Raw genomic sequence first — 26,764 nt, forward strand, 5'->3', positions numbered from 1 at the left:
CCTGTAGTACTCGAGGATGCGGCTGAATTTACAGGTGTCGTTAACTCAGCAGTGATGCAGTATAACAGTTGGCTCTAAATCTCTAAAGCGAGTGGAATGGCCAGGAACATGTTACGCCGTAGATGAGATGTGTGTGATGCAGGCCTCTCCAACGACTAGGAGGAGACCTCTTTTGTTGCATGTATGTATGTTTGTATGTATGTATGTCTACCGACATCTTTGACAACCAACATATCTCCACATATTGGTCAACTTCCAAATCATTCACTTGCCACTTCATATCCACATAGATAACCCGGAAATTATTAGACAGGGTTGTGATAACCCAAAGGCATGCAAAAGAATTCTCATTTTATCCTCTCGTGGGCCTTTTAGGTACAGCCTCAACTTAAAAATAAAATAAAGTTAACTAATGAACAACTTAAGTATGGTTGAAGTGCTCTGTTGGCCAAACTAGAGCTACTGTTTATAAAGGTATGGGAGGAAGAGGTGAATCTCTGAGGGTTGGCTTTAATGTGTTATAGGGTATCGGAAAGAAGGGAGACACCTCTTACTGCTGCAAATTAGGGGTATACTCTTAGGGCATACGTCTTCTAAGGTTCTTCAAATGGTTCTTCTAAGCAGGCTGGATGTTGGAATGGAGTGTTTCTTAGGGAAATTACAGTGTGGGTTCAGGCGGTTACCGCCTCATGTTTTGTTCAGATTTATTTCCATCCGAACCATTTATCACAATGCATTGAGTTTACATTCCACTTTATTGTTAATTTCATTGATTAGGCAGCGTTTGGATTCCTCTGAGAGTGTTTATTCGGTCTAGCATGAGACACTTTTGGACTTCTTGAGAAAATGTTTTAGAATCTTTCAGGCATTTCTTCAAACGGTACCATGAGTGCTGTAAGGGTTAATGGTGAATATGTAGATTTTGGTTCTCTGTTAATTCGGGTACTGGACAGGGTGTTATCCAGGCCCCCTCAGTATTTAATTTCTGTCTGAACTTTGGAATCTTTTTGGCCGAGGTTCACATAGGCAATCCAGTCATGGTTTGCTGTACTGCAAAAGGAACTAAAGGGTGCCGATTGAAAAGGTTATCATGGATGGGGACTACGCTGATGATCTGGCAGTGTTGGGAATAATACTGAAGAGGGCTGCATAGGGTACACTGGATCTTATAGCTTAAAACACTTCTTATGCTGGGTGATGATCAACGCTAAAAACGACACATTGCTCTGGAGATCAGAGTGTGGTCCCAGGGTCCAACTTCCTCTCCACCCTCCTTCGAGTTAAGCTGATCTGTAATATTTATATAATTAATTAGATTAATTACTAATCTTTAATATTTATATAATTAATTAGATTAATTACTAATCTTTAATGTTTGTTTTATTAAGTAGATTAAATATTGGAATGGACTCTAAGGGACTGAATACTTATCTAATTGACGAGTTCAAGCCTGTTAGTCGTATCTAAAACGTAAGGAAAAGTCTTATGGAGTCTCATCAAGCGAATTTTGGATTACCTATTTTCTTGTTGAACTGGTCGATCTGGCCCTGTTTCCGCTCGATGATGGCATTCTTTCGCACTGCTTCAGATTCACAATGGCTGATCAGATCGTTCTGCAGGAGAGTTACGGTAATATTAAAATGGGAGATTATGTAACATAACATAAATACGAGTGGTGATGATTCCTCTATAAGTATAACTATTTAACTAACAAGTAGTATTGGAATTAGGGTAAAATAATTGCCACTCAGGGTCAATAAGAGAGAAATTTTATAAGTTTCTTGAAAACAATCCAACAGTCAGTAAATACTTGCCTTGTCCCGAATTTCTTGATCCAGGTTTTTCAAATCCTCATCTAAACCCTTGATCTTTGTAGTAAACTTGGAGATCTCCAGCAACTTCAAACTAATGTCGTTCTCCACGTTTGCTACTTCAAATTCAAGCTCCTAATCATCATTATAACAAATTATTTTTGATTATCTTAAATCTATGATTATTGACTATATATGTATATTAATGTATTGACTATATATATAATATGTATTATGCAGCAGTATAAACTATAGCAGTAGATTACATTGTTTTCATGCAAGCTAAAATCAGCCTAATTTTGTCTTGTTGACGTTAAATCTTCAAAATGATACGATATAAATCAGCTATCAAGTTTCTGTAACAACGCCAGATGTTCTCTACAAAATGAAATATTTCAAATACCTGAGCTTGTCTTCGTGTTTTGGCAGCATTCTTCTCACTGTACTGAGCGGACTTGTCCATAGTCAGTCCCTTCTGGTGGTACTCGTAAATCTGCTCGTGTACCTGAAAATGAAACAATCATGTTAGTGGCGTGATTTATTTTATAATGGTTAAGTGTTTAAATTAGGATCGTTCGTTTTAAATAAGTAAAACCAAATAACAAGACAGTAACATGTGAAAATGTTTAAAAAACTAAAACGGTTTCTTTACGTGTCTACTCAACTGTCTAGGTGAGTGTGGGATGTAGTATAATGTAGGTGAGTGTGGAATACTACTACTGTGTGGGAGTGTGGAATAGCTGTATATAATTATATTTTAATACTAACTAAAATTAAATTATTTAAATATCTTAAAACCTTCTGATGTTCCCGAGCTTCCTTTTCAATCTGAGTTCGTATGTTGGTCACTTGGTTCATCTTTATATTCCTCTCTGTAGTAGTCTTAGCAAGGGACACTTCTGACTCTTGAAGGACTTTAGCGTACTGAAGAAATTAATTAATAATAATTAATTAATTTTATCAAATTCAGCACCTTGCAAATAATTGCACGTATTAAAAAATAAACAATATATATTATATATATCACCTGGCCCTCAAACATCGATAAGATCGAGAAATTGATTTATGACGTCGAAATTTCAAAACAAATTGACTTTTTCACATCCCATCACGATAGCAATCACGGTTCAGATTTATTAACCAGTTAATTAAATTATGATTAAAGCAAACCTTGGAATAATCAGTTTTGAGCTGTTCCCTCTTCTGTACACTAGTCTGTATGTGTCTCTTCACAGTACTCATATCCATCAACAGCTTGTTATGCAACATTGTCAGCTGTTCATTACGTTGCTGTTCATTTATTATGCTCTTTCTGTAGCCGTTCAGTTCCGTCTCCATCGACTGGATTTTCTCTCGTTGTAAGCTGCATAATTAGACAATTTGTAGGGTAATCAGATAATTAGAAGGATAATCAGATGATAAGAAGACGATTAGCCAATAAAACTTATACTATTTTCTCGAATAAAGTAACACTTAGATAGATTTGATCCATTACCATCGCTAAACTTAAGAGGAGAAAACATGACGGACAAACTTTGACAAATTATCACAAACATTTACTTACTCGACAGCTTTGTTCATGGCAGCTTTAGCTTCATCTCTCCTCTGCATTCCAATCAAACTAGTCTGCCACTGCTGGAGTAGCTTCTTCTTCTCCAGCAACACTGCTTCCAACTCCAGAGAGGCCTCAGATAACAACTCTGATAAATTACATAATTAATTAATTAAATCATAATTAATTAAATGGTTTATTTATCAATAACATCATGATAACCAATTTAATCATTAATCAGCTCAGTACTAGAAACAAAGATTTAGATATGTCTTGTGATAAAATCTTTTGAGAATGTATAATAATTAATATAAACCTTGCATTCCTTGCATTACATACCTTGCATTCCTTGCATTACATACCTTGCATTCCTTGCATTACATACCTTGCATTCCTTGCATTACATACCTTGCATTCCTTGCATTACATACCTTGCATTCCTAGCATTACATACCTTGCATTCCTAGCATTACATACCTTGCATTCCTAGCATTACATACCTTGCATTCCTTGCATTACATACCTTGCATTCCTTGCATTACATACCTTGCATTCCTAGCATTACATACCTTGCATTCCTAGCATTACATACCTTGCATTCCTAGCATTACATACCTTGCATTCCTTGCATTACATACCTTGCATTCCTAGCATTACATACCTTGCATTCCTTGCATTACATACCTTGCATTCCTTGCATTACATACCTTGCATTCCTTGCATTACATACCTTGCATTCCTTGCATTACATACCTTGCATTCCTTGCATTACATACCTTGCATTCCTTGCATTACATACCTTGCATTCCTTGCATTACATACCTTGCATTCCTTGCATTACATACCTTGCATTCCTTGCATTACATGCCTTGCATTCCTTGCATTACATACCTTGCATTCCTTGCATTACATACCTTGCATTCCTTCAGTCTCTTGTTTCTGAGCCTGACCCTGAGCGTCGTACATAGCTATTTCCTGTGTCAGCTTATCTACTTGCTCTACAGTACGGTCAACGTACAAATCCTGTCATTTGGTCAATTCTATTATTGTTCATTATTAATTAAGTAAGTTATGTAAAAGAATTTGTTCAGATAATACAAAATGTTTAACGATAAAATGGCATTAAGTAGAAGAAATAGCATAGTAGTACTGGGAATACGAATTCTGTTTATTATACACTACCTCATCACTCAAAGTAATGACAAATTGTAATTAATTGACTAATTATTGACCAATTAAGCAATTAGCACGTTAATTACCTGAAGATACTTCTTGTACTCTGCCTTGTTGATGTCTTCCATAGCTTTACTAGCGGCACGTTTTGTTATGTTGATGTCGTTGTGCATGTTCTTCTCCAACTGAGTCAGATAGTACAGTGTGTTGTCCAGCGCTTCAACGTCAGCTCGCAGTTTCTCGTCTGAAAATGTGTGTTAAATAGTGTGTTGTGCAAGTTATAGTGTAAAGTATGTATTGTATTGTGTATTGTAGTTAACATACTTTAAGTTCACTGCAACAAAATGTATATTTGAATGTACATTGTACATAGTATACAAATTGTACATTGTTTTGTTTTATTGTATAGATCTATATATTATCTATGATTATCAATCTTCCAAGCTAAAAACTGTACTAAGCAAAATGTATTTTTATACATTGAAAATGAACATTTATACATCGAAAATGAACATTCATACATTGAAAATGAATATTTATACATTACAGCAAAACATTACTAACCTTTCTCAGAGTGAAGTTTGAGATCAGCCTCAGTCGCGCCGTGGAGCTGCTCTATTTGTTTAGCTATATCCTCAAGTTGGATACGCTTTTGGCGAGCAGAAGCGTGTGTATCGTGCTCCGATTCCAGTAACATCTGGAAATATCTCAACGTTTAAAAAGTTGAGGATTTATATAGACAATTTATGTTGTTGGACTATGAAAAAAGGGATTTTATCGTTGTACCTTAAGTGTGCAGTCGAAAGTGAGGATGTTTAAAAGTTTTTAAAATGTCCACATAATTTAATATGTGAACTTAGACTGAAACCTGCTGTTTAGCAAGTTGTTGCTGAATCCCATACAAGTTCACGCCAATCGCCTCCCTGTCAGAAGTCAACTTCCTCAGCTCCTGACTCTTTTCTTTCAACTCTAAGTTCAACTTGTCCAACTGTTTCGACAGGTATTTCGTAAGTGCTTCTTGCATCCTTATCATCAAGGGCTGAAAGTTATAACTTTGTTACTGGATTGCGTTATCATATCTAGTTATAGTTGAAACTCGTGCATGCCAGCAGCAGTTGTCTTTTACAAAATATAGTACTAAAGTGTTGAGAAGGTTAAACTTAAGCATAGATTCAAACTTTGACACTTTTTTTTTCAGTTAACTTAGATACATGTTAGATACAGTTAACTTAGATACATGTTTCCCTCACTCCCTAAACTAGACTGATTTGCACCTATAAGTTATTATCACGTGATTAACAACTCACATGATCAGGGTCCAGCACGACCATCTCCTCCTCTTCCTCCTCCTCCTCCTCGTCAACCAGCGCGTCATCTGTGTACCTGTACCGTGCATTGTCCGCGCTCGTATCTACCGTAGAACGTTCTGGAGCCTCTGTCGGGGTTTTATTGTTAGTTTTCACTGCTTGGCATTCAGAGGGAGGTAAATATACTGTTTGAGCTGTTTCTAGAACTCATGCAGGTTTATTAATCAAACACTTTTTTCCCTTGAAGATCATCAAAAATTTGCTTAACAGATAGCTAATATATCAGTATATCATGTGGGAAATTTTATGGAATATTGATGCTTTTCATATTAACAGTCAAACAAGTTAAAACAAATTCTTTGTATCGTGCATCCTGGGTTTGGACAGGATATGCCCGCTTAAAGTACTTCCATCGCGTTACACTATATAATTCTCAATAAATGTAATAGATTTATAGTGTTGTAATTAGTTTAAAACTATGTTATGAAAATTTAAGTTTTAATTGATGGACGTGAGCTCCTCGATATAGGAAGGACGAAGAAATTTAACCGTCAGATGATAAAACAGTTGGTTTGTGGGTCTTTAAGAAGCATGTCCTGAGAAAAACATTGTATGACAGCTGAAGACGATTTACACGTGTATTTTAAAAGCTCCTGCTAAAATTTTAAAAACTCTTTCGTATCAAAATATGGAAAATAATAAACTATTGCAATAGTTTATCAGTTCTTTCTATTGTATGAATGTATTTATAAACAATAATGGGCTGAACATTTCGGGTAGCTACCAATAAATTTGCAATACAAGGAAGATTTTTTTTGACCAAACAAAGCAAAGAATTGAATGAAATATGAAGTATGAACTATGAGCCAAGTTTAAGACAAAGTGATATGTTATGTCTTTACGATCAGGCGCGGCTATCCAAAAGTATCCACATATTTCATAAATAATGATTTCAACTGTGGTAGAAGTGACTGATGCTTTGAAATATGCTACCGAATTTGGGACGAAATCACACCGATACCTGAGCTGGTAAGTTTTCCTTCATTCAAAGTATTGGCTACCCTATCAGCTATGCCCTGTGTTTCGGAAGAATCGTGGTCTTTGGAATCGTCACGACTCGAAGACGATCCGGAAATTTTATCGCCGTCCATTATGCTTTTATTATATGTCAAATTGGATCTTTGACTTGGTCAACAACGGAAGACAAGGAAACTAAACTACCCTCTGTGTGAGATTCCTCGTTATCTTGAACGGATGATTTTCCAGTTTCATCTTTGTCAGACATGTCGCTGAGTCACGTGAATGTGCAGCCAATTACAGATGGGTAGCGGTTTCAAGCAGTCCAATAAAACGATTGAACAAAAGTTTAAAATTTCGTTTGTACGTATCGTTCATATTACAGTCATAGCAACTATTTACTGCGCAAGCGTTTAAAGCAGCACTTACTACAGCGCGCGGATATTATATTCTTCGTTTTTATGCGCGGCGTCATTAACTTTTTGTAGTTATCAGTTTATGTACGGCCTAGCATGCTACTGTTGTGAATTTTTAATTAATTATCAGATAAATTACAATAGTTCGCGTAGTCTTTAATTTTTGTAAAAATTCCATTATCATACAGGGTGGGCCAAAAGTCAGTACCCATACGTTGGCCTTTATAGCTCAGTCACTGAGTGCCCAATTTAAATACTTCTTTCTGGTATGACTTAGTACCACCACTGGTTCGAGGAATTTGTCAACTCGAAAAATATTCGCGTTCATTTTTTTCAAATGGAGGTTCATTTTCACATTTATTTGATAGTTTGGATAGTCGGATCAAGCTAAATGTTATTGAATTGTGTTTGGCCATTCGAATTACGTTTGTCCTGAAAGAATTAGAACTGTAGCTTCTCAGATGACCGAGATATGAAGCATTACGAGTTTATTCATTACGTGTGATCAGGTGATTGGTTTACCTAATCACGTGATAAGGTCCCCCGTTAACTACCCCGTTAAACATTATGGGAATTGTTAAGGGTGCCCAATTAAGGTGTCGTGTCACGGTGTCACATAATCACCCAGTCAATTTTGTTAACGAGATACAGAAAATGCTTGATAACTTCGTCATTTCTAATCCGTTTTGCCTCATGTTTTCAGATCATATGCAACATTTGATAATCTACCGTCTCTGAAAAAATTAGGCGTTCAGCATGTTCAGAGAAAACAATATAGGTGTTTTAATATTGAATGGGCGTGGTCTAAAATATTCGAATTTTCAAATTTTGACGACGGAATCCTCGAACCAGTAAATACAGTATGCCATCTGCAAAGCAACAGCTCTCAAATATAAAACACGGCGGAGCTGTTAAGGCCAACGTATGGGTACTGACTTTTGGCCCACCCTGTATAAATGTGCAATATAATCATTTTTCCGAAACTGTTCAATTTTTAAACATTAAATTGAATGCAAGCATTAAAAAATATTTCATGATTATCAAATGAGCATTGAGCTGGTCAGGAATAGTATCGAATATAAAAATGCGCGCGAATGATTATTTAACGGGTGATACTCGTAATGCGTAAAATATCTGTTCCATATATTGGAACGTCGACGAGTCCAACTCGGCGCGCGTTTTGGTAGGTTGTAAACCTACAAATGATTATCTAAATTGATTTGCATTCATGCATGTTGTAATAATTTAACCAAATATCATGCTGCCAATTTTAAATATAAGTTAAAATAATTAAATTTTTCATCAATCATATGAAATAAAATAGAGCTGCAATTGAAATTTGCCCAAAAAATCGATCGAGTACGCGCACACTCGCACAGTACATATTTAATAATCAATAATTGATAATTGATGTACACAATTTGATTTTAGGCTATTATAAAAAAATCAAAATTTTAATCATTTATTTTTGTGTTTTTGTTTGTTGTTCATTGTTGTGTGTGTGCAATTCAAACAATATGTATATGATATTAAAAGCAAAGTGTTTGTTGTCATTCAATTTTATGCAATTATTATGAATAGGGAATTAATAGCCTAGCTGCCAATATAATAATGTTGTAGGTTTACAACCTACCAGGACGCGCGCCGAGTTGGACTCGTCGACGGTCCTGTTTCAATATATGGAACAGATATTTTACGAGTATCACCCGTTAACCAAGAATGAAGAATTGAAAATATAATTTCATCCGCAGTTAGAAGATTGATTTTGCTTTTTGCTTTTTGTTTGTTGGATTGAATGATGTCAGTGGTAAAAAGTGCGATGGTTATGGCAAGTAGGAGTCAATTTACTGCTTTTAAAACGAAGATAAAGAAAAAGTTTGCAATTGCAGTAACATGAACAAAATTACCTCCACTAGAAGAAAATATGCCAGAGCCGCTTTGTTTCTCCTCGGGCTTGTCCCTCTCAAGTGACGGGGACACCGAATGATGATCTCCAAGATCCTTCTCCTCTTCTTGCTCCTCCAAAGTAGAGTCAATCTTATTACCCCCATCTTTTGACATAACATTACCAAAAATTGTTGGAACTTCACCCAGGGTATCATCATCAGCTAAAAAATCTGCTACTGTCGATGGTTTTGCTTGGTCAGGATCAAGCAAGCCGCCTTTTTTTGAACCAGCCAAAATCACCTCCGTTTTAGCCTTATTCCGCTGCTCCAACCCTATCGGAGGAATTGTCTTTCTGTAAGCAGAAAGGGCCCGCTTCTTAGCCTCCTGAGCGACACTGTAGATTGAAGTGGTTGAGCTCCCATCAGAGGTGTCCCGTTTGGAGGAGTTGAGATGTGGATCAGATTTGTCTGACATAGTTATCTGGCGGGTACTGGTGATATTATGATTGGTTACATAACCTCTCGAAGTGAGATGATGTTGTTCAAGTGTTCCGAAACTGTATGACTAGCAATAACGGTACCCAAAATAGAACGAGCTTAATAATTTCCTTCTCAAAGAACACTGCTAGTTCGGAGCAAATCTCTCTTGAATCTTGGAGAACGTTAAAGGAGAATAATACCTATTATGTAAAAAATGTGTAAATCTTTTTCATCTTCAGCGCGTGTTTTTAATCATTTACAAGCATTGATTGTAATTGTTTTTCTACAGAAACACCATGGAGGAGCTGAAGCTTGTCGATCGAATTTTAAACTAATTTTAAACTAAACAGCAGCGCAAAGGACAACACACAGCATAAAATGTTGCATCATTGATCAACCATAACCACACTGTAAACAAGAACAGGTAAATGTAAAGCGACACCACTTTACCATTATATACACTACAAAATTAGTAAAGTAGGAGTCCTAATACAATTGTAGTTCGGTAACGAGGTGTTTCCATGACAACCATCCGTAAGCTGGAGCACACAATGTAGAAAATTGTCAGGTAGTCGGGATATTGGTTGGAAACTTGTGCTGCTCGAGTAGTTTTGCAAGATGTGGTAGATTAATGAGAAACACGCTTACAGATGGTGGGGTAAATTGGAATCCTGAAAACAGTCAGGCTTGAGGCAAGTTGGCGTGAAGTAAAGCTGGTTGGATTTAAGAAGGTTTACTTAAGTATAGCAGGTTGCTATGTAAGATAGCAGGTTGCTATGTAAAATAGCAGGTTGCTATGTAAGATAGCAGGTTGCTATGTAAAATAGCAGGTTGCTGAAAGAATGTTTTCAAAGCGTTCTTTAGAGCAACTGAAAGTGCAGTTCGTGTCAATGGGGAATTGACAAGATGGTTTGATGTCGATTCGGGGACTGGACAAGGTGATGTGCAAGGGCCTCCCATTTTCAACCTTGTACTTAACTGGGGATTAGAACTTGCCGAGAAGTTTAAAAATATATCGCGTGGTTTTACTCTTCAGTACAGACAAAGTTCCAGACAACCGGAAAAATGTGTCATTGATTTGGACTATGCTGATGACATAGCAGGCATGGATGACACTGTCGAGGGACTGCAAGAAACAACGGACAATATTGCGAAATACTGTGGGCTTGGGGGTTTAAAGATGAACGCAAAGAAAACAGAGATCATGGTAATTGGGAAAGATACGTCGCAGCACCCACTCCCAGAGAATAGGACCATAGATATTACTGTCGATGGAAACTCTGCAAAGCAGGTCACTCAATTCACTTATTTGGGTGCCAAAATTACATCGGATGGCAAGATCGATAAAGAAATAAGTGTCAGGATTGGAAAAGCAACCGGAGCTTTTAACCAACTCAATAACATTTGGAAGAATAAGAACATAAGCATTAACAACAAAGTGCGAATCTACATCGCAGCTGTTCTTACCATTCTGACCTATGGAAGTGAGATATGGAACAGTGAACACGACTCAAGTGCAGACAAGAAGATTAGAGTCTTTCCATCAGTACTGCTTACGCAGAATCCTGAGAGTGAGGTGGTTCCATCGAGTAAGAAATGAAGATGTTTTAAGAAGGGCTTCAATAACTGCTCTTACTGACATAATAGCAACAAAACGGCTACGTTGGTTTGGACATGTCAGTAGAATGCCTGAAGATCGGTTACCTAACTATCTACTTGAATGGAAACCCAAGCATGGGAAACGATCAAGAGGCAGGCCTAGGAAGAGCTTAAATGATGTATTTATTGAAGATGCTGAGCAGAGATTGGATCGTAATGGACTCACGATTGATTGTATGAGAAGATTGGCTGCAGATCGAAAAGGATGGAGAAATATTACCCGCCGAAGTTGTATAATACAAAGTAATGACGCAGATGACGCAGACTGATCCTTTTGGATGGAGATCTCGCCATGTAACATGTATGTATGTATGTAAAATAGCAGGTTGCTATGTAAAATAATATGTTTACTAGGGTTACACCAGGTTAATTACTTGGAACAAGATATGTTTATTCCAATCTTTTAACCAGACTACAAAACTATGGTAGGCGGACCAAATCCAGACCGAGTCCCTATTAGTACCTGCACTTACCCTAACTGTAACCATAACCCTATCCGGATCCCTACTAGTAGTTATTTAGAGTTTGGGATTCGGTCCGATTAACCAAAACTTTTGACATCTGGCCGCAATAACTAGAAATGAAAGATTGGCCCGTTATTTATTTTCTAAATTTGGATAGCGCATTAATGAAATGCTCTGTCCGTGTTTTAAGTAGCCAGTTAAACTTTAAATGTTAAATTATATGATTTATTAGCACATCTGACTGAGTATGAGTCACTAAGTTGAGCATGATTTATTTAAATATTTTGCTCGACTTGTTTATCTTCATAAACATAATACCTAGCAGTGCTAGTAACCCAATGTTTTGATAAGTCGACATTTCTGAGTGCATTGATTTATTTTAAATGCTTTTTATGAATGATTTTATTGTTCTGCTACTGACCCTGTATTGAATGTGGTTTATTTAAAATATGTCAGGATTTTATGATGAATTTGAGAGTTTCAGAATTTGAGAAAACCACTGGTACACCAAGATTTACTACAACGGAAACTTAGCACAAGAACTAACCAACTCATGCAACTCTCATCGAGACAGTCGACAAGATTTAAGCTTGAAATGAAGAAAAAATAAATTTACTAATTGGTGCACGGTCTCATCAATTGTTCAAATCGTCAAAATTCAGCGACTCTCATTCGCTTTTAAAACAGTTGTCGCCGACAACTGTTTTAAGTGACTGTTTTAAGTGACTTTGGCCGACACCTTGTCGGCCAAAGTCACTTGTCGGCCAAAGTCAATGAACTGTGAAGTAAGGAGAAAATAATACTCTATTGAAAGTGGAGGTGTGTCAAGTTTACATGCATTGTTTTACGACGCCGACGCGTACGATCTGAATTTCAAATATATATCTCTTAAAAGCGCTGAAGGCAGTGAAAATATCTGTGTCTTGTTTGGTTTTCAAATATATACCGCTTTTAAAAGTGCTGATGGCAGTAAAAATATATTTTTCTTGTATTTTATGTTTTACGTCAACGATTACTATTTGTAAAAGTGGAAATGGATAAAATTGTGGAGGGTTCATGTTAAAAGAGCTTTAAAAAAATAATCTAACCTAAATTGTAAACTTTTTGTCGAATTACGTTCGTTATTACATTAGGTTGAGACATTTCATTCGCGAATTATATGGAACCCTTAACATTCTCACATTATTTAATTTCTATACTTCATTGAAGTAAGGAAAAGTTGTTCATTCAACATTCCGAACGACATTCTGAACCACCACACCGTACTAAGTACTTACCCTCTGCTTGATAAGGGGTTTGTTCTCTTTGTGTTGGACTCTTTCTGGTTCGCGAGGCTGACTCTGAATGTTGACTCAGTTTTAATTATCGTTTTACTACAAAAAAGTTAAAGAGGACCGGTCGATAAACTCAATTATAGTGCACGTGTGACGTTGTATATATAAAAGTGGAGTGCTTTCAAATTCAATGGTTTTTTTATCAAATGTTTTCGTAATCTTGTAATTAACGAGTGTTACCTATGTAATTAACGAGTGTTACCTATGTAATTAACAAGTGTTACCTATGTAATTAACAAGTGTTAACTGTTACCTATGTAATTAACGAGTGTTACCTATGTAGGTAATTAACGAGTGTTACCTATGTAATTAACGAGTGTTACCTATATAATTAACGAGTGTTACCTATGTAATTAACGAGTGTTACCTATGGGATCAAGAGTTCCCTTAAATCCGACACTTCGTCTACCACCTCTCCTCCCTTCGCTAGCCCATTTTCCTTGTTCAGCATCATCTGCATCAGTACCTGCACCGTCAACAGCACCGACATTACCTGCAGCACCTGCACCACCAGCACTAGCACCATCACCGGCACCACTAGCACCGGCTCCACCAGCATCACCTCCAGCTTCAGCATCACCCGTAGCTCCAGATCCAGCTCCAGATCCATCACCAGCTGCACCACCATCACCAGGAGTTTTTCCTTGAGCAGCATCCCTTTCCGCCCGCCTCTTTGCCAGAAGATCCTCCTCTTTTCCATCGGTAGCTCCTTCTTGTTCTCCTGATTTATCAGCATCAGCTGGATCCTGTTCAGTACTAGATTTGTCTGGTTTTTTAAATGGGCCTTCTCTCAGCCTCCTCCGATACTCTTCCAATGCTTTTTGTTGCATCTCTACCACAATCTGAAGTTACATGATAAGCAACCAGTCAAACTTGTAATAATAGTTAATAGTAACTAGTAAAGAAGTAAGTATGAAGAATGCGATCAGTCACTACACAACCACAAAGTGCTACTTAGTGATTGTAGCACTCCCGCAAAGCCACATGTTAATTGTGCTAGACAATAATACCACCAAGCTGCAGCTCAACTAATCTTCTATCAATGAGCTGTGCACGGTTAAGGTGAAAATAATACCCGGCCCCCAGCCCCCGGCCCCCAGCCCCCCAGCCCCCCAGCCCCCCGGCCCCCGGCCCCGGCCCCCCCCCCCTCCCCTACACGTGCCCGGTATCCCCCAGTCCGCCTTACCTCGGCCATACTGCTGGAAGTGGAGGATCCCCCTTTCTTGCTACTAGAACTGCCCGTCTCCTTGCTGATTTGGCTGCCATCCTTTGAGCTCATTTTGGGGAGCTGACAGTTTTGAAATTAATATTTATTACATTTTTGAGAAAGATTTTGGAAATAAAAGTGCATTAAAACAAATTTGGAGCAGACATTTTTCGACGAATAAATTTGTCCGATAAATATTTGTTAGATCTTTAAAAGTATTAATTTCAACATAGATTTATAAACATCAATTGCTCAATTTGTTTCTATGAACAATTCTGGATCTGATTGTTAAAACCGAAAATGTTTATGAGTTTTTTCAATAACAGCCCTCAGACAAACAAGCAACACGAGTGGCAAAATATGCGAAATACGCAAAACATTAAATAAATAAGTTATGCAGACACAGCTGTCATATTTTTGCATCTGTGAGAGTCTCTGAAGGTTTCGGCAATTTGAATATTTTCCGTTTATATACTTGCGACATTCCATGCCATGTTCAGTTCTGACGTACATACTACCGAGCTAATTTTTGTGAATGCTGGATTCATTCAAATTATTATAATGAATATTTATAGTAAACAAACAATAGAAATAAGCGAGCAGTGTGCTTACAAAAATTTTACTTATTCTTGAGGAAATTTTACAGTCGAATCAAAAAAGAAGAAACTTTGCAATCATAAAAGAATGCCGCTTGAAAAATTCAGCGAATAGTAAAAAATAAAGGAAGTTGGTGGAAGATTCATACAGTTCTGTGATATCAGCTCGAAACGCTACGAACTCTGAACGTACTTTGCTAAACGTTTTTTGACCGTAGAATCGATAAAAAGTGGTTCGGTAGGTAACGTTTGGATAGATTTTTATGTGTATTCTGATCGGCTGACCTTACTGAAAATTTCTGAAAAACCACCAATTGTAAATCGTTAGACTAGACTGAGGTTTTGATGCTTTGCGGTACAATTTTATGGAAATTATTTTACATTAGAATTAGCCTGACTGGTGATACACATTTTAAACAGTGAAGGGCTACAAAACTTGGTGAAAACAGCCAAATATTGATTGATTAAGTTGATAAACGATTTGGGTTCATGTTATGACTATTAAAATGATCTCTGACAAAATGCAACACAATCGATCAGTAAAGCAAGCTGAACACCGCCCAGCATAACGTAAATCTGATGGACAAAATCAATCTTCTGTTTTACAATCCCGTTGACAACTAATACTATTGATTAAAAACATATCTATCGGTCACCTTGCACCGTTATCGAATAAACAAAGGAACACCGATAGATAACTCCGGTAACAAGCAATTGTCGGCAAGCATGTTTTCAGCGAAAGTTTTGATGAATAGAAGCTATCGGCAATTATTAACTCCGAGGAGATCTATCATTTAAAGAGTGAACTGTAAAAGTGATGATAATTGGTTTTTTAACTAGGCTAGTCAGTGTGGTTTGTTGTAAACTTAAGATGGTTAACCTCTCCTGTTGCATGTTTTGGGAGGTTTAAGTTATTCCTGATTTTTTAACCGATATCAAGAAGAAAATTTAGATGGTCAAAACACGTATGGTAAAACTGGTTTTTAAATATGTTGGACAAAACGTGCAATCGTGTGAGAGAAAGCCATGGAGTTCTGATGAAGGTGTTTTACAATTTCCAGACCATGAATAGAAGTTCTTTGTGTGGTTGAGAATTGTTTTTACTGCGTTGATGAGAAGTTGTGTCTATCGAATGAATGTTGTGAATATTGGGAATGAAGCTGCAAGAACATTTTAATAAATGTGTTACTGGTGTGCGATAGATTATATCGAAAAACCACCAATTCTAAATCGGTCCACTATACTGAGGTTGCATCGAAAAGATCATAATATCAAGATTTTTTTCGAAAGTTTTGGAGGTGCCTTTATTATTGTAGCTTTCATTCAAATTTCATCCGTTAGGATATAATATTGCAGTTTAGGTACAATATAGCTATATTAGGATCGAGCTATCACAGAATTATCGGTTAGCTGTTTGCGCGGCGGTAGCTTGTGATCCAAACTATTGTCTTGATTTGTTCTAGTTACAATTCTTGGCGGGGAAACTTACCGCAAAACCCTCATAATACATGGTTGTAGCATTAAATTGGGAATACCTTATCGGACCTTATTTGGACGGACATTACATGAACGGACATAATTATGAACGGACATTAATATGAACGCTCGAAGGCATTCAAAACCATCAAAAATCCGAATTTTTTTCAATTGTTTTGACGTTTTTTTAATTTCAGCAAATGATTTTTAAATCCATTTTTTATACAGTAAGTAAGAAAAGCAGTCATTAAGCAGTAAAAATGTTAAAATATGTTTACATGATCAGTTTCTAATATCAGAATATCACATATCATCTTCATCAAATGGGTTTTCGTGCATGAAATAGTCCATGCTTAAAGCATCAGTGATTTCTAGCTTTATGGAAACCTTTTTTTTAATCAAACTACCCCGGTCCTGCATTTCAGTGTTAACTTTTACAAGCCATTCGGCGTGAAGTGGCTTTATCTTAGACAACTTAAGGTTAACCTTAACATCACGTGGAGCTTTCCTGGCACTGTTTCATTACCGCCCCTGAGTAATATGAGCTATAACAACGTCGGACAATGTCCTTCGCAACACGATTTACCGTAATATCTAGAGGCTGGAACAAGTTTGTCATGTTGGCGGGGACTAGTTCATGAACTATGTTTCATAAGTGCCATAATTTCGTTGACTTTTTTCCGCCAAGTGACCCTTGAAAACATCATATACTAGTAGAGTTTTCTGTGCCTCCGGCAGACCAAGGAGAACCTTTCCGTCGTTAACTTACGGCACAATAAAGTTCTCAAAGTTGTCATATTCTGGACAAAAAGTTCGAAATGGAAAAATTTTTGAAAAAATTTCAACGGACTTTAACTTGGACGGACATTAATTGAACGGACTTTATTTGAACGGGCATTAAGATGAACGCTAGGGCCTCCAGCGTTCAAGTAATGTCCGTCCAAATAAGGTCCGATAAGGTAGGTTATTCTACTGAAAAAAACTGACTTCTATCAAGTTCAAAAGCATATGCTGGATAAACGAAATTCAAAGTTGTACTCGCATAGCATTAGCCTGTATAACATAATCAAGCAGACGTAGGCTGTATCTGTTAAGACTAAGCTGTATAATAGGGACCACTAATTAGATTGGACTTGTTATCTCATGGATATCACGTGACCAGCTTCTAACCCTGACATGGAGACCGGAGACAAGTTCTCGTTTTATCGAGCTTCAAACTAAACAGAACATCCACACGGTTGCGATACAATTTGTACAAGGATTGTAACAAGAATTACAAAATGATTTGCCAAACACTGTGTTTGGTATAAACTCTCGATAGCTTGTGTTTTTTCGAAATGAAAAGTCCCTGAAATATCAAGCAACACCCGGAATAGAAGATGATAAAGCAGGAATTAGAGATAACGAGTAACGACGTGCTTGTCTTCTAACAAAACATTTGAGTACACGATATTTGCAACTTGCAGGGTTAACACTATATTCACGAGATTTACGGTGTGTTTTCACTTTTCAAGGTTAACAAGATATTTGCACCACTATTATATCAGGTTAACAGGGACACCAGAGTTAGAATTCGGGAGAAGTTTCAGAGAATTCGTGATTCCATCTGCATTAGTATTATATTAGTATATTAGCATATTAGCATATTACCACATAGTAGTACGTTTAACATTAGTATTTTATATTATTAGTGATTACGACACCACTATATGTTGCGACAAGGATCGCGTGTCGCTATATGTAACTATGTAACAACAGCGCTACTGAGTTAGGAATCAGGTAAAAGAAGATGTGACTCTATCAACTGATTTACAATTAATTGTAACGGAATGGTTAAGTGAAGTTTTAATTGCAGTCAAGCTTAATCCTGAAAACGATGACATCCTCTCAATCTGTTCTAATTCTAAGTCTAAGATTTAAAATTTCTGAATTGTCTCGAAAAAAAGAAAATGAAAAGTTGTTCGGGAACACGATCCTATAAGTATTATTAATACAACTTTGTGTTACTATTACAAAAATACCGGTAAAATAAAGAGTATCACAATTCACCATTGGAATCGTTAATGTTTCAGTGAGACTCTTTCATAAACAGAGATATTATCAAATTTATCTATCAAAAAGATAATTATGTTAGAGTTACGACTCTTAGTCTTACGGCGTGAAACACTCAACTTTTGAAAATAATGATGGATAAACAACGGTACGGGTAAATACTAAATATGCGTAGAATCTTATTAAATGTATTAAAAACAGTTCTATATTTTGACAGGTGATACTTGTGATAGGGGAGTAGTTTCTAACAAGCTCCCAGACAGTGCTTGTTTAGACACCATAACGTTTTGATTTAAATAAAATTACTGCTTCTAAAACGGTCTTACTTAGTGACACTCCCGTGTCCAGCTCAACGTGCAAATCACCGGAGAGATGGTAAATTGTAAATATCTATTGTTGATTTACGACATACGACGTACAATCCACTTCATGCTAATAGACGCACGTGAGTATATGAATATAGTAAGTGGATTTCTCAATTTCTGTTTCGTCTCACGTTTCCCATCCTTTGTGTCAAGCAATTTAGTTTTAAATAAGATTAAAAGTTTGATTTAAAAATAATTAAAAAAAGGCTTTTCGTGGAGGCGGACTAAATTTAAGGTATAAAATAAAACACTACTGAAACTGAGTAACTATGCAATCTACTTAGTGCTTAGTCACGAGACAGACTTACCTTATCGGACCTTATTTGGACATAACGTGTACGGACATAATTTTGGTGAGACCTAATTATGGACGGAAAGATTTTTTAAACGCACATGGTAGCTGGACTTTAGTTTGGACGGACAAACTGGGTCGACGTAGAAAATTTGATGATGCCGATCAAATTCTTGAATTTCAAATTAATAAATATTGTCAAGGACAAATGTGGGAGTTTTGATATTTGCTATACTATAGTTCGGTTAGGATCCAAATGTTTGTCCATGTACAGCATTACAAATTGCGAAACAGCTAGCTGTATCTCAATCTGTTCAAAACATCAAACTTCAACAAATGACTCATGGTCTCATGTCTGCCCTCATTTATCAAAGAATTAAATTTAAAAGTTTATAATTCTTGAGAAGTTTCAAAACCCATTGTAACTGTATTTTCGCATGCTGGTTAAAAGTGTAACTATTATCGTTGAGAAAATGATTCAGTCGCACAATCAAACCTTTGACGATTGTAAATCATTGACGATTGTTTGACAATTTTAATTTTATATAAGTTCGGCATCTTAAATCATGGCAGCTCAAACAAGGCGCTGATCATTGTGGTTGAGATATAATAAAGCTTCATCGTGACAGTAATATGTACATGCATATATTGTTTTATATTGATATCGTCTTCCTTGTCATTAATTGAATTAGTTAAAAGTCTCGCTGACTGTCGTGAGAATATTCAATCGGTGGGAATGTGAACAAACTCCACTCCACTCCACTCCACTCCACTCCACTCCACTCCACTCCACTCCACTCCACTCCACTCCACTCCACTCCACTCCACTCCACTCCACTCCACTCCACTCCACTCCACTCCACTCCACTCCACTCCACTCCACTCCACTCCACTCCACTCCACTCCACTCCACTCCACTCCACTCCACTCCACTCCACTCCACTCCACTCCACTCCACTCCACTCCACTCCACTCCACTCCACTCCACTCCACTCCACTCCACTCCACTCCACTCCACTCCACTCCACTCCACTCCACTCCACTCCACTCCACTCCACTCCACTCCACTCCACTCCACTCCACTCCACTCCACTCCACTCCACTCCACTCCACTCCACTCCACTCCACTCCACTCCACTCCACTCCACTCCACTCCACTCCACTCCACTCCACTCCACTCCACTCCACTCCACTCCACTCCACTCCACTCCACTCCACTCCACTCCACTCCACTCCACTCCACTCCACTCCACTCCACTCCACTCCACTCCACTCCACTAGGAGTAAGTCTACGCGGTAACTACGCGTACTGTGACGCGATTGCGATTGTTTCACGAGCGCGCGCTACTGCAAGCGCAAGGGATCTGGTATGTTAAAGCAATGTGGGTTATCCATTGTTAATGGACTAGCCCGGCGCGCAAAACTTCATAGCACTTGCTGACTTGCCTCGAGAAGAAAGCGGTACGCGCTATTTCGAAGAAATTTCGAAGAAAAATCGTGATCGAAAATACATCAATTCATTTAATTCAATTGTTAGTTTGAACTTAGTTTATATAATAAGCGACATGTAATGAGTTGGCACAACATTTTTCCTTCAATCGGGATTTTGAATTTTGATAATTTTGGTCATGCCAAAAGTTGTTTAAAAATGAAAATAATACATTAAATTCAACGTGCAGCAATTTTTGCTAAAAAATGTTCACCTAACCAGTAACCATGGCCACGGGGCCATTATATAGCGAGCCCATGCAATATAATACCGATCTAGATCTATCTGCATACTTCAAATACAAAATAACACTCGTTAGGCGTTCGCGTTATTACTTTGATCATGATTGATATTGCTTAACCCTAACCGTAATACATAATATAATAATACAACCTTAACCCTAACCTTAACCTTTTAGTATAGCGCCGAGCGCGATACACTGTACTATTTGGCCGCGCACATCAAATAATGTTTCTCGCAACCTTAACCCTAACTTTAATATAATAACCTATAAGTATAATTAGACTGGGATGGGCTTAACGGGTGATACTGAGATACTCGTAAAAATATTTGTTTCAAATATTAGACGCGCGCTGAGTTGGAGTTGTACTCGCCGACGGTCTACCGTCTAATATAAATATTTGAAACAAATATTTTACGAGTAATGAGTATTATATCACATATAGCTGTTATATATTTACAATACTTTGTTGTACAAAATTTTTGTCATACGTTGTATGACCCGCCGCGCACGAAGACGCCACTATAGTGAAGCGACCGTGGGGGTCACCACGTGATACAACAAAATTTGCGGTTTTTATATGTTATAGTTTTTGTATTGTATTGGCTTATTATATATGATATAACGTCCACACTTTCAGTTATTTCGACAGAGATTTTATAGGGTCATACTTAGCTAGCTAGTTTATTGGTCGCTCCTAGCTCTCACGTACGTTCAGAAAGCTTGAAAAGAGCGCCGCGCACGTACAGGGATTGGCGAGCCAGGTAAAGTTTTGTATCACATCGTGACCCCCATTGTCGTTTCACTAAGTGGCCTTGATTCACGATGTCAATCCTTCGCAAAGTTCGCATCTCGCTGATCTGCATACGGTGGTTGCGAGAATATGTGGTTGCGAGAAGCATTATTGGATGCGCGCGCGGCTCAGTAGTGTATTGCACTATACACTAAGTGGCCACGATACAGCCGCTTGTAGCGCGATGCACTACTGGGTCGCGCGCGAATCCAATTATGCTTCTCGCAACCACATCTTCCGTAGATCGGCGAAATGCACCACTGGGCCTCGCCGAGCTAGGAAGGATTGACATCGTGAATCAATACAGCCGCCCACTCTTGCGCGGTAGGTCTACAACGTATGACAAGTAAGGTCATAATCAATTAATTCATAATTGAAAAAAGAGTTTTGGTATTAATATTTTAAGATTTAAAGAAATAAAAAAAAAATTTGAAACCTGAACACAATTTGTTGTTATTATTATGTAAAACATATTTCAACATTTTTGATATTTTAGAAGTTAAAGGCTTTTTACTTACCTGGGGATCCCAGGCTATTATGTTCATTAACATGGCTATTATGTTCATTAAATAGAGATTAGGCGGAATGACAGGCTGAGCGCGGCCCAGTAACTTTTTACATAATTTACGATGCCTACCCATTCAGATTGTTGCTCTGCGAATAATTATAGTTCACGCGGTGCGTCAAAGCGGCGAAGTCCTCTAAGCTTTTTTGAGATAAATTGTCCATTTTTCGTCCTATCCTTTCACACTTACAAATATTCACAGGAAGCCCACATACAGCTCGACCTTATCGTGCTGCACGGTGAATTTTTATTATTCACACTTAGAAGCAACTTTTACCTAGCTTGTTAGTATATTACTCGCTTCTCTCCCGTTCAGGAAGCTTGAAGATCAGAGAAACGCGGCCCAACAGTTCATCGTGCTACAAATCCAACAACTGCACCGTGTAATTGTAATGAAAGGTAATAAATGAATCGCATCACGTATAATTAAAACATATTGGGACGCAGTGAAACTATTGGACTACGATGTGTGGCCACACATCGTAGTCCACATGTGGGGACTCGCCACCTATGGCAACATTAAAATTGAAAATATATTGACTCTGCTACATCGTATTAAAGCATCACCCTGTAATTTCGTCAGAAAAAAAGGGCGACAAATTTAGGACCTATCGAAGAAGAGTCGGACCTTTGTTGGCCACTAGCGCGAGCGGACTTTTTAGCGGACAATTTCGGTCCTTCATGCCCTACCAGTGGATGTTAACAATTCTTATAGTGTAAATAATTCAAAGATTAATCTAGAATATTTTTAATAGGACTGTATTAAAAAAGGAATTTATTGTGATCATCATCACTTGAAATTGTCTGATGAGGTGATAAGTAGAATTGAAGGAGATAATTGTTTGGAGAATAAAATAAACATAATGATTATCTGTGGTTTCATCCCTATGTAGCAAAGAAGAAGTTTGGGTACAATTTAAATTATTAAGATATTTTTATGAATATTTATGATGATATATGATAAATTTATGATGATCTTATGTATCATTATGTTTGTGATTTGATTTGATTTAATATGATTTGATTTTTCGGAACAAGCTCAAATTAATTTGTTACTAATACTATTCTATCGATTGATGTGATTTTTCAGTATTCATGGTCCACTCTTAAAGAAATAGCTAGGAAGTTAAGTGTCGGAAATCATTAACATGCCATTTATGCATCATTTAATTATTTTAGACGGTAAAAAAATGATACGAATGTGGTAGCATGGTTCACCAAGCGCGCAAGCGTTAACTACTTACATTTCGTTTTGCCAAGTAGATGAGATATTATTATTTTGTGGTTCTTCAGGACAGGAGATACTTATTTGAGAAACATATATTAGAGGTTCGAGGACGACTATTCCTTTCGAGGATAGTAAGAGTATCCTGTTAATTCAAGAAAACAACAAATTTTTTCAAGAAAACAACAAATTTTTATTTAAATCAATTATAGCAACAATTTGAAAAACTTTAAAGCTCTTCTATTACCATGGAACATACTACGGGTATGGTGACTTGGGCTATTGAGTTGTTAAGTAGATTAAGATTAGTAAACCTGCACTTGCATTGTATATTTTATAAAAACTAGAAATTAGGCTTCACGGTAAAATGGAGAAGCAGGCTGATCTTGGAGAGAGCAGACCGTAAAGTTTACGCACCCACCAGGGCTACCTACCTACCCCAGTTGTTCTTTTTGGTTTATCAGCTTGTATTGTTATATTTATGGACCCCAAGTCACCACACTAAGAAGGAGTATGTAAAAAAAAATAATAATAATAATAATAATAAATTAAGTTAATAGGAAAACAAATTTTAGGAAAACAAATTTAAATTTTGGTATTTATTAATAACAATCAAAACATATCATATCATAAAAATAAAGCCACGCGTTGGTTGACTGCCTCAGTAAGGTGAATAATTTAAGCTTGAAGGTGCCCTGCGCATTTACAGAACCTTATGCAGCAATCACATATTCATGAGGACCTGTGAGCGCCAAAATTAATTTAAAGTTTCTAAAAATCATACATCACTACGAGTTACTCATGCTTTTGGATTATAAGAGTGCGGATTGTCAGGTATTTTGTTCATTCATACTTAATCGGTTTAAAGCTGTATATTTAGAACTCACTATTGTTTAAACTATGAAAGCAGAACGTAGATAATGGACAATATACCAACGACAATACCAAGGACCCGAGTGCCGCATTGACTTTTCCGGATCCGTTTTTACCGAAGGCTTATCCACCAGTTACTCATGCTGCATGTATAGTCTGATAATATTTTGTCTTACCTCTAGCAAGCATTCTGTAAATTGAAGTGTCGTATTTATTATAGAAGAGCCAGCCAACCTCCGCATTATAATCTTTTGTGTGCCAAGTTCATTTATAAAATCTAATCATATAATAAGATTGATCCAATAGTCTAAGATGAACGGTATATCATAGCTCATCGTTATTAAAATCCGAATGGATGAATTAATCAAGTAATGTTCCCTTTCAACACAACTAAACAACAAACAAATGCTTGCTCACCAGTGGTGACGCAATCGTAGGGGCATGTAGTTGGTTCAGATAACTCTCACCCCGACGACGGCGTCGAGAAATTATCAAATTATGCATTTGCGCCATACTGGACACATTTTATATTTAATATTTTGTGGTTTGTAGAAATTAGTGTCATCTAAAGTATAGCTTAACTGGCGAGCAAGCATCGTCCCACTCGGCGGGGACGAAATTACCGAGTCCAATCACAGAAAGTTAACCAAAAGATAAAAACAAGAGCTCGGATATCAACAAAAATCACACGCTCCAGACGACGGGGGAAGAGAGGAAAAGAAGTAAGCTGCTGGGCTCAACAAATTTTGATAATTGTAAACAAATTTGTTCTTGTGCCCTATAATAATTTGGTATTGAGGTATGACCCTGTACTGTGCGTGATAGTGAAAATGAAAGTGAATGTGAATCTATAATGCGAACGAAATGAGTTGTGGCCAGACGATTCTTCAATTTCAAAATAATAAAGTCAAAGGACTCTGTTTTAAAATACAAGCTCATTCTTATCAAAGTTTAATTCTGTCCATTCTAATTCTTCGTACCTTGACTGTATCTTGAGTAGCTCACTCTTCAGTGTTACTTTAACTAAGTTCGTTGACTTAGTAAAGCTTATCAAACTGTCAATTTTTCGACAGTCGTTCCACATTTTTGTTGATTGATAAATGAAAGAGGAGGATGGGTTTGGGGTGATGAACTGGTCTGAACGTCTTTGTGATGGTGATCTGTGGAGTAAAGATAGGAGTGAGATTGGAGATTCTAATCTGACAATTTTGAACAGTTCTAATAGACATGTGTATTTGTACAGGTTGTGGACGGTAAGAAGGCCGTTCTTGTTAAACAACGGCTTTGTATGCTCTTTTTCAAAGAATTCCCTTCCTAGGATTTGTTCATCTATACAACGTGTTCTGGCACATGTTCTAAATTTATCTAGATATGCTTCAAGGTCACCAAATAGTATTCTGATACATTTTTTCTGAGTGATGAAGATAGGTTGAAGCATATTATTACTCGACCCACCCCATACCGATATTCCAAATCTTAGGTGTGACTCAAATAACGTGTGGTACAATTCTTTATGGTGTTTTTTCGGGATAACGTGTCGTATTCTACTGAGTCTTCCGATCTCACACCTAAGTTTCGAGTTGAGGGCTCTTATTTGAACATCCCATTTTAGCTTTTCGTCAATAATAACACCTAAAAACTTGGTCTCTTTAACTTGCTTTATTACCGTATTATTCAGAGTTAGTATATATTCTGATTCGTTATCTGCCTCATTATCAGTAGCTGTACGTGACGGATTGAAGTGAATGTAGCAGCATTTCTTTATATTTATATGTAATAGATTGCATTTCATGTACTGGTGTAACAAACGGAGAATTTCGTTTGCTCTTTCATACAGTTTTTTTCTACATTCATCTACTACGAATATGTTTGTGTCATCTGCAAATAGTATGAACTTGCCCAGATCAGTTGTTCTAAATAAGTCGTTAACATATATTATAAATAGCAAGGGTCCGAGACAAGAGCCTTGGGGAACTCCAAAGAGAACAGGCAGCTTGTCAGACTCTTCGCCCAGTACAGAGACATATTGATATCTATTAGAGAGATAACTAGCGATGAGTCTATTGGCGTTTCCACGTATTCCATAGTTGTCTAGTTTATTAAGTAGTTTTTCATGTGAGATCGTGTCAAACGCTTTAGATAGATCAATAAATATTCCAAGTACATGCAGTTTTTTGCTAAGACAGGATTCTATGTAATTCACTGAGGAGTTGAGGGCATGGCTTGTGGAGTGATTTTTTCTAAATCCGTACTGGTTCTCGTAAATCATTTTCTGGGACTGAAAGAAGCTATACAGTCTGTTGTAAATAATTTTTTCAAATATCTTACCAAAAACAGCTAAGGTTGATACTGGCCTATAGTTTTCCAGCAATTCCTCATTATCCTTCTTATAGATCGGACTGATTCTCCCAGTCTTTAAATCATCTGGGAATACTCCATTCCTCATGCATTCACTGTATAATAAAGATAGTATAGGACAGATCACTTTAGA

The 26,764-nt window shown here is 37.1% G+C and overlaps 3 protein-coding genes across 4 annotated transcripts in view; 1 reads left to right on the top strand and 2 right to left on the bottom strand.

The window, feature by feature from the left end:
* LOC134825569 (cytochrome b-c1 complex subunit 6, mitochondrial-like) overlaps positions 1-6,296 on the bottom strand; it is a 71,047-nt gene extending 64,751 nt beyond the window's left edge. The window contains exon 1 of the mRNA XM_063837802.1: positions 6,276-6,296. The gene's annotated coding sequence lies outside the window, so the exon portion shown is untranslated. The remainder of the gene's footprint in view (positions 1-6,275) is intronic.
* The window catches only part of LOC134825568 (uncharacterized), a 102,318-nt gene that overhangs the window by 51,272 nt on the left and 24,282 nt on the right, over positions 1-26,764 (top strand). The gene's annotated exons all lie outside the window — the stretch shown is intronic.
* Positions 1,208-14,392, bottom strand: LOC134824818 (coiled-coil domain-containing protein 40-like). Its single transcript, XM_063836794.1, has 15 exons — positions 14,286-14,392; positions 13,467-13,941; positions 13,043-13,105; positions 5,844-5,971; positions 5,405-5,575; positions 5,101-5,233; positions 4,623-4,780; positions 4,278-4,386; positions 3,376-3,511; positions 2,982-3,174; positions 2,610-2,735; positions 2,215-2,316; positions 1,815-1,946; positions 1,517-1,613; positions 1,208-1,290 (listed from the first exon to the last, which is right to left on the bottom strand). Exons 1-15 carry the CDS (start codon positions 14,376-14,378, stop codon positions 1,208-1,210), a joined length of 2,199 nt encoding a protein of 732 aa, XP_063692864.1. The 5' UTR covers positions 14,379-14,392.

This window comes from Bolinopsis microptera, chromosome 13 (assembly GCF_026151205.1).
Source record: "Bolinopsis microptera isolate Bmic1 chromosome 13, MBARI_Bmic_1.0, whole genome shotgun sequence".
NCBI classification, from domain to species: domain Eukaryota; kingdom Metazoa; phylum Ctenophora; class Tentaculata; order Lobata; family Bolinopsidae; genus Bolinopsis; species Bolinopsis microptera.

What these genes read in the sequence shown, in the direction of transcription:
- LOC134824818 (XM_063836794.1), bottom strand. Translation starts at nt 14,378, where the DNA reads ATGAGCTCAAAGGATGGCAGCCAAATCAGCAAGGAGACGGGCAGTTCT. An exon ending in TCAAAACTGATTATTCCAAG is followed by an intron (nt 2,736 to 2,981) that starts GTTTGCTTTAAT and finishes TAATTTCTTCAG; the next exon opens with TACGCTAAAGTCCTTCAAGA. An exon ending in AAGCTCGGGAACATCAGAAG is followed by an intron (nt 2,317 to 2,609) that starts GTTTTAAGATAT and finishes TTTCATTTTCAG; the next exon opens with GTACACGAGCAGATTTACGA.